Genomic DNA, 16,592 nt, shown 5'->3' with positions numbered 1-16,592 from the left:
TGAATCCGAGATTAGGGTTCTTAGTTTGTTTTGGGATTTTTGAATTTCTTGGATGATTTCTGGAATTGATTGAGTTTTGATGATTGATTGAGCTTGATTGTGATATATACCCTCCACAATCATATATGTGAAGTGTTCAAGCCATCGGCGATTGTCTTACCCTCCTTCGGTTAACAAGAGTGGTACTTCGATGTTGTGAGTGTGCTTTTATTCTTGCACTCTTTAACTCGATTCTGAATTCTATGCCTCATGTAGAAAGAGTGAAAATAGTTTTGTACGTGTTAACATAATGAGTATTGGTATTCATTCTTAATAATAAAAAAAGAATTAAATATTGTTTTGCTATCCTAATTTGTTTAACTCAATATTTTCGTCTTTGATACTAGTCTTTGTAAAGTATCAAATATATATATTTTTTTTTGCAAGAATTATTTGTCATTCACAGTATTAAGGTTGTTTCTTTACATGTTGATCGTTGTTACTTTAGTTCCTGTTTTGGTAATGATACTCCTCTTAGGGATAATAATATATATATATATATATATATATATATATATATATATATATATATATATATAGAGTGTGATATGCAAGGAATAAGGAATAAGCAAAACTGTAGAAAAACAAACGAGAAACTTATTATTGTGGAAATGAAATGAAGCAGCAAGAGAAGCAGTGGATGAAGTATTAAAGTAGAAAGAGAAGAGAGTGATCAGAGCTTGGAGGAGTTGGGGTGGTGTTGGACGATGTGGTTGTAGGCGTGGAGTGTGAGGAAGTCGTGGACGGTCCGACAGATCCCTCCGTCGCATCCCTACCTTCAAAGACCGTCGCCGATCCCTCCGTCGCTACCTACGCTCTGCAGGTTGGTCTCCCTCGAATTTGGGTCTTAATTTTTCTGATTTTGTTTTTTTTTGCTTATATCGACTGAAATTTATTTTTGTATGTCAAGATTGTGGCGTCTGAATCTCGCAAGTTTCACCACTTCCTCGCTCATCCTCGGATTTGGGTTGGTTCATGGGTTTCAATTTTTTTTTTCGATTTTTATTTTATTTTTCTCAAATCTCGGCTGAACTTTGTTTTTGGCTGTTAAGATTGTGACGAGGATTCCACTTGAGTGCGTCGCCGGAGTTCTACTCAGTCTTCATAGCTTCACTATACTTCTCTCAGGTGATCGAGCGGATTCAACCGGGCCTGTCTGATCGAGTCCGGCGCGGTGGCGCCGCTCCTGAGACTCTCGACGGAGAGCTCCGCCGCGGCTCTGCTCAACCTCTCGAAGAATTTTGGGAGTGGGCCGGAGAATTTTGGCTTCTGAGAAGCGTGTTTGCTCTTCTCTTTATGGTGAGGAATGACATAACCAATAATAATTTTTTTAAATACTCCGTATTTGAATAATTTTTTTTTTGTGGGTATGTGAGAAGGAAGTTGGACAAAGAACCTGGTACACCTGGAACTTCTAATTCATTGCATTTATTTGTATTGATTTTTGTAGGTTTCGGGAGTGGCCCGGCGGCGTTATATGGTATTTGAAAAGAAAAAAAAAAAGAGCTCGGTATCGTTATATGGTATCATAATTGACCGAATTGTTTTTGAGTTTTTTCTTTCTTTCTTTTCCTTCAGTTTATTGGAGCTGCCAGTTCATCGCTCGTGCGTCGAACATGTCTATGAGGATGTGGCAGCAAATGGGCGGCGTTCATATCGAGGACATGTATTATGGACCATTTAGGTATATTGTGGAAACCCTTGGCATCAATCAGCTTGGGTCGTTTTCGCTCTATATTTTGAAAAAACTTTCTCTGTTCCGCTTGCCTCTTCATATCTAGAACCTTATTAACCTGGTAAAAGTATCGTTTCTTGTAAAATGTATATATATATATACGTAAACAATGATGGACTATCTAATTAACAAAAGTAATCGGATCGATTCATTTATAGATGACGACGGTGACGAGTGCAAGAACACGTACCAGCAAATCCAGAGATCCTTTGTCGCAGCGAAGACCTTAACACGAAAAAACGACTTTCTCTTTTCCCTTTTCCGCGGCGACTCTCTTGCTTTACTTTAGGGTTTGATAATTTAATTTATATACTTGCGTTTTAGGCCAATTTTACATAAATTAGCTGTACGTCGATCCAATATGTGCCGTTTATATACTTTCCTTTCTCTTTTTATGTATTTGTCAAGAATTCAATTTGGATTACTTGTTTTGGGTTTCATCCAAAATTATGAACAATCAGATTTCGGGATTTTATATTTTTAACGTGGACAACGATTTTAATTTATAATTTTGTGAATGTTTTTTATTTTATCAATCAAGTTATACTCGATGAAATAATATTTGAATTCGTTTGTTGCTTAACATCGTGAGCTAAGCCAGGCTAGTAGTGATTATGAATCATGATCGTAATTTTTAAATATATTTTCTACATGGTCGTGTTCGAGTTTTTATTAAAATGTCAATAATATTTTTTATATCTATTAATTGAGTCGTCTGAAGTCATTATTTACCTTCCCGAAAGGTCGTGGAACAGTAAGACCCAGTCTTCAAGCAGCAAATAGTTGCATTGTGCCTTTCTTGTGGACAAGGGAGACAGAACAAAATAATATGCTCTAAGTGTTGATTATATATATATATATATATATATATATATATTATATATATATATATTATCAACTATATAATTTTTATAACGGATTCTCCATTTATCAACTGGGAGATAACTAATGAGACATACACAGCTAGACAAGATAAACATGAGAGAGAGAGAGAGAGAGAGAGAGAGAGAGAGAGAGAGAGAGAGAGAGAGCAACACCCAGGTTTAAAATATTCTTTATATTTTTTTGCCCCTTTTTTAATTTTTTAATTTTTTATATTCTTATTTATACTTGTGTTTTAGGCCAATTGTATATTGTCCCTATGATTTGGTACTTCCTTTCTGAATTCTGAAACACAAATACTTCTTAGAATAGAGAACAAATAAGTTTATTTTTTATTTTTTTTATTCAATTATTTCATGTAAACAAAAATAAGTATATAATTAGATCAAATGATTATACAAATAAGTATATATTCACCCACATTTGCTTATGCGCTGCAATACACGCAAATTTAAATTTAAAAATCATGCTAATAGTGATTCTACACATAACATACACATATAAATATGTGCTTTGCTCAATATTATATGTCAATGATCACTAAAGTTAAAGAATAAATTAAATATTGTGTCATCACTTTGAAACAAAAAGGGTATCCCCAAAGAAATTTTTGAAGGAAAACAATTATGAGTCTTGTATATATTCTCTTAATTCACCAAGATCACGATTCAATAAAATAAATATTCTCTTTGAATTTTCTTATGGTTCCCTTACGCTCGGATAATACAGACATTTGAAACATAAGCATAATACATCTGAAATCAATATGTCTGGAATCAAACATTCAATCCTTGAAAACCAGTTAGAGAATTCATCCAAGAAATCTGTGAACGACTTATAAAACATTCTCGCATAACTCCATAAGCATTGCAACACGTTCAGATTCGAAACACACATAGAAGGAACAAAATGAGTAGTACAGTTAATTCTTGAAAACATTAAAAAAAAAATCAGAGACTTTATATAAGTATAGCATTCAGATTGAGCTGTAAAAACGTACCACCAACAGTAGAAATTATCAAATCATCCATCGCATTTGCACCTGCCAAACACGATCCATCATTAACCACAAATATACTAGAGAAAAAAGAGTATCTCTCTTTCTCTTATAGACTCTTCATGATTCCACTATCCTAAACCCTAAATCAATCCAATGATTAATCTCGTAAAAGTATTACGAAAACAAGAACGGAATATCAAATGAACGAAAATAATCTATTTGATCGTTAGTTAAGGCTTATTCGAACAAAATAAGGCTTATGAAATGCGTTGACCCCTATTCTATTCTCTTTGGACTGCGGGCTAAAAAACAAAGGCCTGGTTTGTTTGGGCTTATGTGAACCCAGCTATGTGATTAGTAGAATAGATTGAGGGTTTCCTAATTTTTTTTAATTTATAAAAAAACAAATAAAAAATTGGAATATAGTGTTCCAGCACATATAAAGTATACTCAGTATTTTCTCAACAAAAAAATAAAAAGTATAAATCAGTTCTAAAAAAAAGTATAAACAGTATTTAGTAGTTCCACTTAATTTTTTTTTTTTTTTTTTTTTTTTTTTTTTTTTTTTTTTTTTTTTAAGTTCGCTTAAAAATTGGAGGATACATTTGGTCCATTTTTATTTTATTTTTTTAGGATAAATTACATAAATGCCCCCTGAACTTTTGACCATTTAACAACGTGGTCCCTACTTTTATTTTTCTTACAGCGTCGCCCTTGAACTTTGACAATCTTACAAACTTAGTCTTTCCGTCTATTTTTCTCAACAATACATCCATTTTTTCCCATGTGATTGGCATGTGACTATTTAAACAGGGACAAAATTGTAAAATAACAAAAAATATTGATTTTATAATGATGTAATATTATTAAAAATTATTATTTATTATATAAAAAAATAAATAAAAATAAAATAATTATGTAAAATTTGAATTTTTAATAAAAATGAATTGTAAAAATGAATTATTATTTATTATTAATTTTCTATTATCGTGAAAAAAAAAGTATAATGGAAATGTATAAAAAAAAGTATTAAAAAAAGACAACAAACAAAATGAAAAATGAAATTTATTAATTTTAATTTATTAATTTTAAATATAAAATAATTAAATAAAGGATATATAGGTAATTTTAAATATTCAAGTTATTACACAAATTAAAATAGACGGAATATACTCCCAAAATTTGACGGAATGACTATGTTTGTAAGATTATCAAAGTTCAAGGGCGACGCTGTAAGAAAAATAAAAGTAGGGACCACGTTGTTAAATGGTCAAAAGTTCAGGGAGCATTTATGTAATTTATCCTTTTTAAACAGACACGTACCAAATTAAAAAAAGTGGAGTGCGCGTAAAGTAAAGCGTACGTGTCAATAAGGTTGAACTTCAGACACACGCAATGATTGGATTGAAAGCGGCCACGTCAGCAAATTTGGACGGTAGTAACTGAAAAATAAAAAATTTGGAGGGTACAAATCGAGTGCTTATACGCTCACAGTAAGACATAAAGGTTTGATAAATCTGAACCGTTCGCTAAAGATCAAGCTCGATCGTATAAATTTGAAAACATCGTTTTTTCTTTGACATAGCATAGACAAATAAAGAGTCAAGGAAAGTCGAAAGAAGAAGAAGAAGCGCGTTCGTGAAAGAGAATTGATTGATTTAGGGTTTCCAAACCGTTTTGGGTCCCATGATTTCCTTGGAAAATCCCTTCTCCGGCGATAGCTTTTGATACACCCTCTTCCGTCTTTTTCCTCTGTAATACTTCATTTCGCAGTCATCGTGAAGAGATTTCTTCGTATTGTTTGCTTTTGATTCGATGATGACGAGAGACCAAGATTAAAGCTTGATTTTATTTTTTTCTTCTCTATATAGGGGGGTTCTTGAACTGGCTTGATGGTTTGGATAAGCGTTTATTTATTTACTTCTTAAAACAAGTCGGTTTTTGAGAGTAGTCAGAGACTAAAGAACCCGAATGAATGAACAAAAAAGTATCCAAAAACAAGCTATAGACACTTTGTCTATAAAAGTTTTTTCATCACAAAGTTAGTTTCTTTATTTCTCAGGCTCCTTCAATCTAAATTTTCCTTATATTTTTGTTTTTGTTTACGTTAGGGAAAACAGTAAAGAAAAGGGAAAAAATTTAAAAATAATTAAACAGCAGTATATTGTAAATCTGGTATGAGTACTCAACTCAGTGTTTGTTAACAAATTGTCAACAGGCAAGGACGGGCTTCCATGGCGGTCTCGTTCCCTCGCTTCTCGTGGCGCTTGTGGGCCCCGGGAAAAGGCAAAGGCAAAGAGAAAGAGCCTTCCTTGGAGCTTGGTTATGGCCTGAGAGATCACAACAAGAAGAATAAGAAGAAGAAGATGGGCAATTGGTTGAAGAGCAGCAGGGAAGAGAAGGAGTTCGAATTCGTGGTGGTCTCCGATTCCGACTCGGAATCTTCCGAGATATCGATCGGGTGGATTGAGCCTCACGGGCCCGGGTTCCGAGGGGAATCGGACGGTGGATTTGCGGTTCTGGTCCCGTGCTACAGCCCCGGCTCCAAGGAGCTCTCCGGTGGATCCACCAGCGCTGTCTTCAGAGCCATCACCGGAAATTTCCCAACGGAATTCTCTTCTGGTATGAACATTTCTCTTGATAGATATTAGTTGGGTATTTAGGCAATGTACTCATTCATAATTTGCTACTTTTGAACTAGCTTTTTGGTGAGAGAGTTAAATTCGCATTTGGACATGATATCAGAGTCGGACTCATTATCTCCCGTACATGTTGATACGTACTTACAGAGAAGTTAAGCCCACACTTCTGACAAGTTTTCTTTTTAATGCGTTGTTTTAGATTGTGTTTTGTTTTGTTTTTTTACATGGTATTTGGCTTTCCTCCGAAGTCTCATGTTTAAGTTTGGAATCTTGTCTGTGACTGTGGTTTTTACAGAAATGTGATTTTTTTTCTCTTGATTACTATTTGATGCGCTTGTTTTGGTAAACGAAATACGTTGAGCCTTTCACCATGTTCTTCATATTATCAATCGTTTAACTGGTCGGATTAGGGTGTCTAATCCTAAGACTATCGGTCAATAGATGACTTTCTGATTATCTCTATGGGTGAGGTAATTCTACTAGTTAGTTGTTCGTTAAGGGGTAACTATAGGATAAGATTAGTAAGGCTTCAGTTAGTAAATAGATAGCATTATATTGGGCGAAACAGAAAAATTAAACTAGATTAGTGGAAGAAATTGCTTTTAGCAGAGTCAAGTCTCTCGAACATATCGTATGAATTATCAAAGGTTCTTAATACATCGGTCAATGTTGTGTCTCCTTTTGGAAATTAGTCTGCTTCCTTTTATTTCTATTTGGTCACTTTTGTCTTCTTTTTCTTCTTGTTTTTTTTTTCTTCGAATTTTCTCAGCTTCAAATTGAAATAAGAGATTTTTCGTGATCTCACAGATGGCAAGAGCTACATGGAACGAGTGCTTCCCTTGGGATCTCTGGGGCCTATAAAGAGCTGATCTCTTTGATTTGCAAAGACACCTTTCCAAGGCATGTGTTCTGTCTTTCCCAGTAGTGCAATCATAAATAAGATTCTTCGAGAGCAATTCGCTACAGACGATTGATTGTTATGTGATATCGAACTTGAATTTTTCTCAGTTCAGTTGGTTTTCTTACTTGAGCTGAGGTGGTTCCTATTGTCTTAAGACTTTACTTGGTCCTTGCTGATTTTTATGATGATATTGATATGCTCTTTAGATGTGATGTGCAAATTTGATGGATTCTTTATTTGTAAATAAATAACTTAATGCTTATGCTAATTTAAAGCTAATATTAATCCTTGATTGCATATCATGATAAGCATTCTATTTCTTATGTTTAATTGATGTGGTTGAAAACCACCATGTTTGTGAAATCAGTTTTCTATGCGATAGTATTTCTTGGTTTGTGTGGTATGGTCGAAAAGAAACAAGAAAAGAAAAAGAGAGTGGTTTTTCCATCATCGTCTCTCTGATGGAATCTATGTGAATACTGATATTTAACATTTCACTATAGTCATTTCCAAATACTATCTTCCTTTTGATCAACATTTCTGGTGCTCAACGTTTATTTTGTAACTATATGACCTATATCGGTTCTATTCTAAGTAAGCACCACTCGACATTATGGACAATGATTTATAATTTTCTACATCGCACTGTAAATTACTATTTATAATCATTTTTATATGGGTGTTCAGGACTTCAAGTTAAAATTAGTCATGTAAAATCAATAGATTTATAAAATAGAAAATTTAGTAGAATTTATGAAATTGTTCAAATTTCAAGTTTTAATAATATTTTTATCAAGTGATCAACAAAAAAAAAATGACAATATAATAATCTTAGATATATTAGGGAAAACAATTATTTTGTAAATCTAGCAGTTTCAAATTTAAATGGCTATATTGTTTTATAATTGAAGTTCTGACTAAAGTGCCTCTCCGGTTTGTCTACCTTGTCATAATTGTTCCATTGTTCTGACTTCTGAAGAAAGAACTTATGAAAATAAAGCAAAGCAAAATACTTTACAAGTCGGTAACACGTTGCTTGTACAAATTTTGCACTAAAATTCATAATACAAAGAGCATAATTATAAATTTATAATAATGATTAAAAGAAAGAGAAAACTTGAAATCCACGTGGAAAATGATAAGTGGAAGATATCTCGTCTTTGTTGATTTTTATTGGCCAGTTTGACAGCTTTACATGAAAAAATAAAGTAAGTAAATCTTTTTTAAATTTATTTTTGCCGGGCCAATAAACTTTGATGTAGCCTTTAGCTTTATGAACCCTTTGACAAAAAATTTAGGCGGACTTTGCTCCCATCCATGATCTCATTATTAGAAAAGTTGGTGTCACACATTCCTTCATTATGCACGTTCTTTCTTCCTTTCTCTAATTACTTTTATTTGTCAATAAAAATTCATACAAATTGATTTTATTTATTCTTATCTTAAATTCACCAAAATAATCTCAACACAACTCATCTTAGATGGTTCCAATGCCTTTTCCTCTTACAACATAAACACGAAGCGATCAAAGGAGGCAAAAAAATAGGACTTTCGCTGTTTCCATGATTTTTGTGTAGCAAAAAACGAAAAAAGAAAAGAAAAGAGGAAGCAGAAGAAAAGAGATTTTTCAAGCAAAAGAAGAGAAAAAAAAAATATGTTGCAGAGAGCAGCTAGCAATGCATATTCATGGTGGTGGGCTAGTCACATCAGGACAAAGCAATCCAAATGGCTCGAGCAAAACCTACAAGGTATATTCGTTTATACCATATATATGTATACACACACATATATAAATTGGTAGCAAGATTTCATGTTCCGTTGGTGTTGTTTGTGATGGGCTTTCCGTTTTATCAGAAGCCACAAAAAGCCAGAATTTTCTGGTGTGTATTTACGTACATGTGCATGATTTACATTTGTTACGTGTAATACAAATATGTAATAATATAAATGGGTTATGATTTATTTTCTGCATTGAACAACGGATCTCTAAATTTCATCCTTCCCTGTTCTAAAGTTCCATATTTCTTGGTTGTAATTTCACGAACAAGATCGTCGATGAGTTTGACCCTTTGAGGTAAAAATTTATTGATTTATTTAATTTATTGGCAGATATGGAAGAAAAGGTCCAGATCACACTCAAACTCATCGAAGAAGACGGTGATTCGTTTGCGAAGAGAGCCGAGATGTACTACAAAAAGAGGCCAGAGTTGATAAGCTTTGTGGAAGAGTCCTACAGAGCTTACCGCGCACTTGCGGAGCGGTACGATAAAATCTCGACGGAGCTCCAAAACGCCAACAACACGATCGCCTCTGTCTTCCCCGAGCAAGTCCAGTTCGCCATGGACGAGGAAGAAGAGGACGCCTCGAAGAGGAATAAGAAGAAGTATGTCCCGGGGGAATCAGGAGCGTCGAAGATGAACGTTCCGGCGGCTCCGAAGGGTCCGATGAAGGATTTGAAGCCGCCGGGGATCGAGACCATGCCCGGGAAAATCCTGGCACGGAGAAAGACGATGAAACGAACGGCGAGCACAAAGGCCGCGGTGAAATCCGGGCTGAGCAAACCCGAGGCTATGGAGGAGATAGACCGGCTCCAGAAGAACATCCTGACTCTGCAGACCGAGAAGGAGTTCGTGAAGAGCTCGTACGAGAACGGGGTCGCCAAGTACTGGGAGATCGAGAACTCGATCAAGGAGAAGCAGGACCGGGTTTCGATTCTCCAGGACGAGTTCGGCGAGGGGATTCTGATCGACGACGGCGAGGCTCGGAGCCTCATGGCCGAAGCGGCTCTCCGTTCGTGCCAGGACAAGCTCGCGAAGCTCCAGCACAAGCAAGAGAGCTCCACCGAGGAAGCCATGCTCGAGTCTCGGAGGATCAGGGAGGTCCGAGAGCGGCTCGAGAGCCTGAAGACCGAGTTTCGGAGCAAACCGGAATCCGGAGAACAGAGCAGGGCCGAAAAGCCGGGAGAGGAAGCGTCGCCGGGGATTCGGTCGGAGGTCGAGTCTGTGTGTGAGAAGATCAAGGACCAGTTTGTGACGAGATCGGGGTCGGGATCGGCGTTCACTGTGACTCAGATGGTGGAGAAGATCGACGAGCTGGTGAACAAGGTGATGAGCTTGGAGACGGCGGTTTCGTCTCAGGCGGCTCTGGTGGAGAGGCTGAAGAGCGAGACGGACGAGCTTCAGGCGCAGGTACGGAGCCTCGAGGGAGACAAAGCGGTGCTCATCGACGGCAAGAACGAGCTCACCGATAAGCTCAGGGAAATGGAGGAGAAGATGGACGGAATTCTGGTTCTGGACAAGAGCTTCAAGGACCAGAACGACAATCTCCAGATGCATTTCACTGAGGCCAATTGTAACCTAGGTCACCTCTCGGATAAGCTTCACGGCGTAAGGTCCGACGAGGAGAAGATCAAAACCGAGGTCGAGATCGCATCACCGGCTCCGTTGGAAACAGCGATCGCCGCGTTCGAATTCAAGCCTCAGCTAGAGGACGTTGCCAATCCTTTCGTGGATTTTCCGACGACAAAGAATCCTTTTGTGGATTTCGACGAAGCCGATCAGGCCGTCGATTTGGACGTGATCGATCCGGGGCGGAAAGAAGAGGCAATGAGAGACGCAGTGGAATTGGAGGTGATTGATTCGGGGCCGAAAGAAAAGGCTACGAGAGAGACGGAAGAAGAACCTGATTGGCAGAAGATGTTCGAAGACGGAATGGACGGAAAAGAGAAGACTCTATTGACGGAGTATACGTCGACTCTCCGCAGCTACAAGGAAGTGAAGAAGCGGCTCGGCGAAGCGGAGAAGAAGAACAGAGACGGGGTGTTCGAGACGTCCATGGCTTTGAAAGAGCTGAAGAACGTGAACGAGAAGAAAGATGAAGAAATCCGATCGCTGAAATTAAAACTCGGTGTTCTCGAAGATTCCCTCACCGCCAACGAAAGCAACGCCGGATCGTTCGCCGGATTCCAAACGGCTCTGACAGAACCAGAGGAAGGAGAAGAAGCAGAAGACGGTGACGTAGACATAAAAAACCTCCGGGAACCGGCAATGTCCGCGACGGAGGAGAGATTCCGAGCGGACATCGACGAGCTTCTCGAGCAAAACCTAGACTTCTGGCTCCGATTCAGCACTTCCTTCCACCAGATCCAGACCTTCGACACCGGAGTAGAAGACCTGAAATCGGAGATCCAGAGGCTCAAGGAGAAACGCGACGACCTAGGCGAGAACAGCAAAGGAAACGCGTTCAAATCCGACGCTCGGCCATTGTACAAACACCTCAGGGAGATCCAAACCGAGCTCAATCTCTGGCTCGAGAACAGCGCGACGTTGAAGGAAGAGCTTCAATGCCGATTCTCGTCGCTGTGCGATATCCAGGAAGAGATCACGGTGGCGCTGAAAGCCAGCGCCGAGAACGACAACGACGGCTTCTTCGGATTCACGAGCCACCAAGCCGCGAAATTCCAAGGCGAGGTTTTGAACATGAAGCAAGAGAACAACAAAGTCGCCGACGAGCTTCAGGCGGGGCTCGACCACGTCACGGCGATGCAGATCGACGTTGACGCGACTCTGGTGAGGCTCGACGACGAGTTCGAGCTCTCCGGTGCCTCGGCGGCCAGTAAAAAGAAGGTTGGGCCGAATGAGGAAGAAGGAGGCCCAACCCATTCTTCTCCAGCTTCTCCGCAGCTGAGGCCCACCTCGAGTCGGTCCAGAATCCCGTTGAGGTCGTTTATATTTGGCGTGAGGTCCAAGAAACAGAAACCTTCTATCTTCGCTTGTGTTACTCCGGCGATGATTAGGAAGTACCACCATGGATTGAAAACGGGACCTCCTTTCTGAGTTGCTTGTTTGTGGAAGACTTTAAAAAAGTTTGTAACTATTGTTGAAATACTTTTTCCTTTTTGGGTTTATGAAGTTTAATTAAACTTAAGAACACTTCTAAGCTTCTATTTATTTGTTTATTGATGTAATTGAGAGTTTAGCATTCTAAGATTTCAATATAAAGAAGTTGAATTACATAGTGAAATCTTGGCGATAATTCCGTACAAATATTCTTGTGCACTAAGCAACTTCATAAATTGCTGGCTTCTATGTCTTTTATATCATGTCAAATGGAAAAGAAAAAAAAAACAGGTAAGCATAAAACTTAAATCATACACGCGATTGTATTGTAATAGGAAAATCGGTATTTTCAATGTCTTGATGTTTTTCTTTATCCCGCAAAAGGAGAAGAGAGAATCTTTGTCCTCAAATCTAAATTTTAACATGGGTAAACTAGCAACGTAGCCATTTTGAAACATGGTTTTTGGAATCTAGCCAACGTTTGGTAAATTTTGCAATCTAGCTATTTATTGAAATTTACGGATATAAAATACCTAATTTACCCTTTTTCTTATACTTACTTGATCAAAACACTAGCCCACGTTTGACCGGTTTGAATTGTATACAGCCAATTAATTTCAGATTTTTTCGCAATTTAATTGGATATTTAGCTAATTTAATAGGAGATTCGGTGATGTAATTAAAAGAGAAAATTTAATGCAATAAATGCACAAAAAATTTACCATAATTAACAGAAATTAACAAATCAGCGGAGATTAACAAAAATTTACAAACATTTACACTGTATTTGCTTACACGGCTATAATTTCAGCTTTTTGAATTCATAATATGAGATTCGGTGATATAATTAAAAGGGAAATGAAATATTTATTTGATTGAATAAGTCAAACAAGATAATGAATACACGTAATTATGATAAAATCTCGTTCAAAATTAGAAAATATATTTGGAAAACAAAAATACCGTATTAAATGCGCATTAAAGGAAATGAAAGAAATCGGCTCGCACATATGTAAATTTACCATAATTAACAGAAATTAACAAAGCAACGGAGTTTAACAAAAATTTACGAACATTTACACTGTATTTACTTACACGGCTATAATGTTCATTAAAGAAAAAAAACGCTCAATAACCAACTTTGCCAAGTATAGAATTTTTTTTAAAATTCGAATATAAACCGAATATAACAAATTCGGCTACAAAACCAAGTTTCAAAACATGGGCTAGTATTTTTTAAATCAAACCAATGCTAATATAGTAAATACCATCTTACATAAATATGACACGTCATCAAATTTGACTAGATTCGAAAGTTAAACGAAACGTTGGCTAGATTACAATTGCAACGTTTGATGTGACTTAGATCGACTAATTTTTCTTTTAACAAAGGGTATGTTGTTTTTTAAATTTACACCACATTCTAGTTCAGACTTTAGACAACAACACCTTATGAGTTATGAGAGAACCTATATCTTTAACTTAAAAAATAAAAATAAAAAACACAAAAAACGTATGATCTATTCACTCGATAACACAAAAATATTTTCATGTTATATTTTTCTCTATTATATGTATATATATAATAGATATACAACTAACACTAAAAAGTCTCCCAAGTATAATTAGAATAACCTATATATATCATCATACACCTGGTTGTCTTGTAAAATAAAAGGTCAAACGACTTTTTGAGTGTCATGCCTTCAGCACTAGGAAATGCACTTAACAAACGACATGTCAGCTTTGAGCTCTCCGCATCTTCTCTTTATTCCACTTTAAAAGGCTTTCTAGTTCAGAGTTCAGATACCAAAAAAAAAAAAAAAAGCAAGAAAAAAAGTACAAGAATTCCATACACTACTTTAGTTCTTCACTTTTGTTTCTCATCGAACGAGATTTCGGAAACCACCTTCGCTCCTCTTCCTTGTGCCATGTAAAGTCCAATGTGATGCATCAGATCCTACCATGGAAACCAGCCAGTACATTTCTAAGTAACAATAATGAAATATGCTTGAATTTTTAGTGTATCATTTGACTACGAAGACCATTCGACGAGGTATATTTATCCGGAAGCCAGTTCTCATGTCACGTAAAAAAACAATAAAAAATGGTTGTGTTTTCTTTCAGAGCTCGACATCGATTTGAGAATCACCTGAGGATGAGAAATGACATCTTTGGCGGCTCTGGCGACGTGCAACGGGACGCTGTAAGTAGCGCAGGCACGGGAATAGACAATCACGTCCTTGAGAGGAGCGAGTAACTGCCGATTCCTCAGGGATAAAACGGAGGACACAAAATCAAGGACACAGATATCTGTGCATATCCCAACGACAACAAGCTTCAAAAATCCATCAAAAAGACCAGTATAAATACAATAACACAATCTTCAAATAGCAGATAAAAGGAATAATATTTCTAGGCTTTTTACCGATTTGATCTGGTTATTCTTAACCCAATCAATGAACACGTTAGAGCCGTCCTTCTCAATTGACCCAAGAACTCCGTCGATGCAGTCTTTGCATCGCAGCGTAGCGTTTGGTTCATTTTGTAGCCACTGCAGGGCTAGAAGAACAACACATTTGTAAATAGAAAAAAAAAAAATGTATTTTGAAAATAAAATCACCATTCTAATCAAAATTATGCCCAAGTAATATCTCTTTTGTTCCTAATATAACAAACTCATTTGAACAATCACAAGTCATAACGCGCCTTAAAAAAATGAATTCATTCGCGTAATTCAATATCATCGAAACCAGCAAGAGTAGAGAAAGAATACAGGAAATTTGCTCTGATAAGCCTAATACAAAAAATTCATAGTTAACAAGCTGATAACCCCTTTAGTACCTATAAACACATTCTAGTAATATAAAAAATAATTGCAAAAAAAAAAAACAAAAAATTAGAAAAATAGCCAACTTAAACCTTTGATATTGCTAAATAGCCAAGGTTTGGTAAATATTAAGTAAATAGTCATATATGATGACGTGGCTTAATATGGCAGTGGCTATTTACTTGATATTTACGTTTGTAAATATATAAAAATGGCTATTTAGCTACTATTTACCAAACCTTGGCTATTTAGCAATTCTCAACGTTTAAGTTGGCTATTTTGCTAAATTACCCAAAAAAAAAAGCAACACCTCTGAACTTCCAAAGCATTTCATGTTCAGCCAAAACAAAAACTACTCATTAGGTTCAATTCAATGACAAGACATTATGTATATTTACATAGAAATATATGTTAATATATACCTGGAACAAGGTTAGCTTCATCAGTACCAGCAATACAGTGAACAGGATAAGGATGCTCGGGGATATCAGGATCATGAGAATCCATTAAAGCAAAGACCGGCCATTTTCTGTCGCAGAACTCTCTCGCAAGTCTCACGGATTCCTCAACCATCTCCGATATCTGCTTGTCGAACTCTCTCGGTGCCTAATCGAAAATCACGGAGACAGACCTAATCAGCCAAACAATAAAGATAATGAAAATGAAAATAAGCTAATAGTGATCTCCGAACCAAGTTTCCGGCTCCGACGGTGCAGAAACCATTGACGAGGTCGACGAGGACGAGGCCGGTGGAGCTGAGATCGTCGCCGGAGAGAGTGAAAGGCTCTTCATTCACTGGAAGCTCGTCTCTGATCAATTCGATCGTTTTCGAAACCATGGCTTTTTTTTTTGGTGGAGAAAGAGAAAGGAGAAGATTTAAGGAAACTTGATTCGACGGCTTTTTAGTTCTGTTTTTTTTTCTTCTTCTGTGGATTCTTTTTTACGTCTCAAAAATAGAAAAGACCCCTATAATTTTGCAAAATTGTTTTCTCGCCACCTAATTCTGAATAAATGATAAAAGGAGATTTTGCTTTCTTCCTTAAAAGTTAGACCTACGTTTTGTAACTGATTGAGCCAATTCAAACTTAAGAATTTCATTATGTCATACGCTTCAATTTTTTTTTTATTTATAGCCATTTTTCTTATGTGGCATCTTGTTTATACCATTTTTTACCCTTATTAATTAGTCAATATAATTTATTTTCGAAATTAATAGAATTTGATTTATTATTCAAAATCTCTAATTATTAGGATCTCAGTTATCTCTCTATCTCTCTCTCTATTTTACATGTTCACTCTCTCTCTCTCTCTCGTCACATTTTTTTTAGTTATGAACAAATGTCAAAAACATAAAAACCGCAGTTAATAATCGTTAATAACTGTTAATAAGCTTCTGCTTTAACTAATAGTCAGTAATAACTGTTAATAAGTTTTTGGTAAAAACCTATTAACAGTTATTACCGACTATTAACTGCGAGATGCTTTTTTTAACCTCTGTTATGACTAAAAATGTAACAAAGAGAGAGAGAGAGAGAGAGAGAGAGAGAGAGAGAGAGAGAGAGAGAGAGAGAGTATTTAGGTATAAATATATTATTTTCATTTAATTTATTTTTGGTAAATAATTAGAGGAAAAAATAAGGATAATTATGTCTTATTGCATGAAAGATTAGCTAATTACTAAATATTACTAAAACGTTGGCTATTTCACAATTCTAAGTTTTAAAA

The 16,592-nt window shown here is 36.4% G+C and overlaps 3 protein-coding genes and 1 long non-coding RNA gene across 8 annotated transcripts; 3 read left to right on the top strand and 1 right to left on the bottom strand.

Moving 5' to 3' along the window:
* Window positions 1–573: 573 nt before the first annotated feature.
* Window positions 574–1,510, top strand: LOC149399370 (uncharacterized). Of its 2 annotated transcripts, none has more exons than XR_016296627.1 (4): window positions 574–862; window positions 950–1,006; window positions 1,092–1,338; window positions 1,490–1,510. It is a non-coding gene; the product is annotated as an uncharacterized LOC149399370 (long non-coding RNA). The 2 variants fall into 2 exon arrangements; XR_016296628.1 differs by lacking the exon at window positions 1,490–1,510 and adding an exon at window positions 1,419–1,442.
* Window positions 1,511–5,215: 3,705 nt separating this feature from the next.
* On the top strand, window positions 5,216–7,496 carry LOC149399369 (uncharacterized). Of its 4 annotated transcripts, none has more exons than XM_089613818.1 (3): window positions 5,216–5,410; window positions 5,875–6,278; window positions 7,106–7,496. In XM_089613818.1, the coding sequence occupies exons 2-3, from the start codon at window positions 5,891–5,893 to the stop codon at window positions 7,165–7,167; spliced, it is 450 nt and encodes a 149-aa protein (XP_089469944.1). In that variant the 5' UTR covers window positions 5,216–5,410; window positions 5,875–5,890; the 3' UTR covers window positions 7,168–7,496. The 4 variants fall into 4 exon arrangements, with proteins under 4 accessions (XP_089469944.1, XP_089469946.1, XP_089469947.1 ...); XM_089613820.1 differs by having other exon boundaries at window positions 7,068–7,496; XM_089613821.1 differs by lacking the exon at window positions 7,106–7,496 and adding an exon at window positions 6,358–6,622.
* Window positions 7,497–8,398: 902 nt separating this feature from the next.
* LOC149399368 (protein NETWORKED 2D-like) lies at window positions 8,399–12,224 on the top strand. The gene is made up of 2 exons (XM_089612265.1): window positions 8,399–8,947; window positions 9,309–12,224. Exons 1-2 carry the CDS (start codon window positions 8,854–8,856, stop codon window positions 12,032–12,034), a joined length of 2,820 nt encoding a protein of 939 aa, XP_089468391.1. The 5' UTR covers window positions 8,399–8,853; the 3' UTR covers window positions 12,035–12,224.
* A 1,474-nt stretch (window positions 12,225–13,698) lies between these two features.
* Window positions 13,699–15,810, bottom strand: LOC149399367 (nicotinamidase 1-like). The gene is made up of 5 exons (XM_089612448.1): window positions 15,559–15,810; window positions 15,290–15,473; window positions 14,466–14,599; window positions 14,190–14,375; window positions 13,699–13,997 (listed from the first exon to the last, which is right to left on the bottom strand). The coding sequence occupies exons 1-5, from the start codon at window positions 15,703–15,705 to the stop codon at window positions 13,908–13,910; spliced, it is 741 nt and encodes a 246-aa protein (XP_089468574.1). The 5' UTR covers window positions 15,706–15,810; the 3' UTR covers window positions 13,699–13,907.
* Between the last annotated feature and the right edge of the window lie 782 nt (window positions 15,811–16,592).

The sequence above is a fragment of the Urtica dioica genome, chromosome 4 (assembly GCF_054948205.1).
Source record: "Urtica dioica subsp. dioica isolate 48M chromosome 4, U.dioica_male_clone48M_v1_H2, whole genome shotgun sequence".
NCBI classification, from domain to species: Eukaryota; Viridiplantae; Streptophyta; class Magnoliopsida; order Rosales; family Urticaceae; genus Urtica; species Urtica dioica.
Note: the sequence above shows the minus strand (reverse complement) of the source record. Positions and strands in the feature narration are given on the sequence as shown.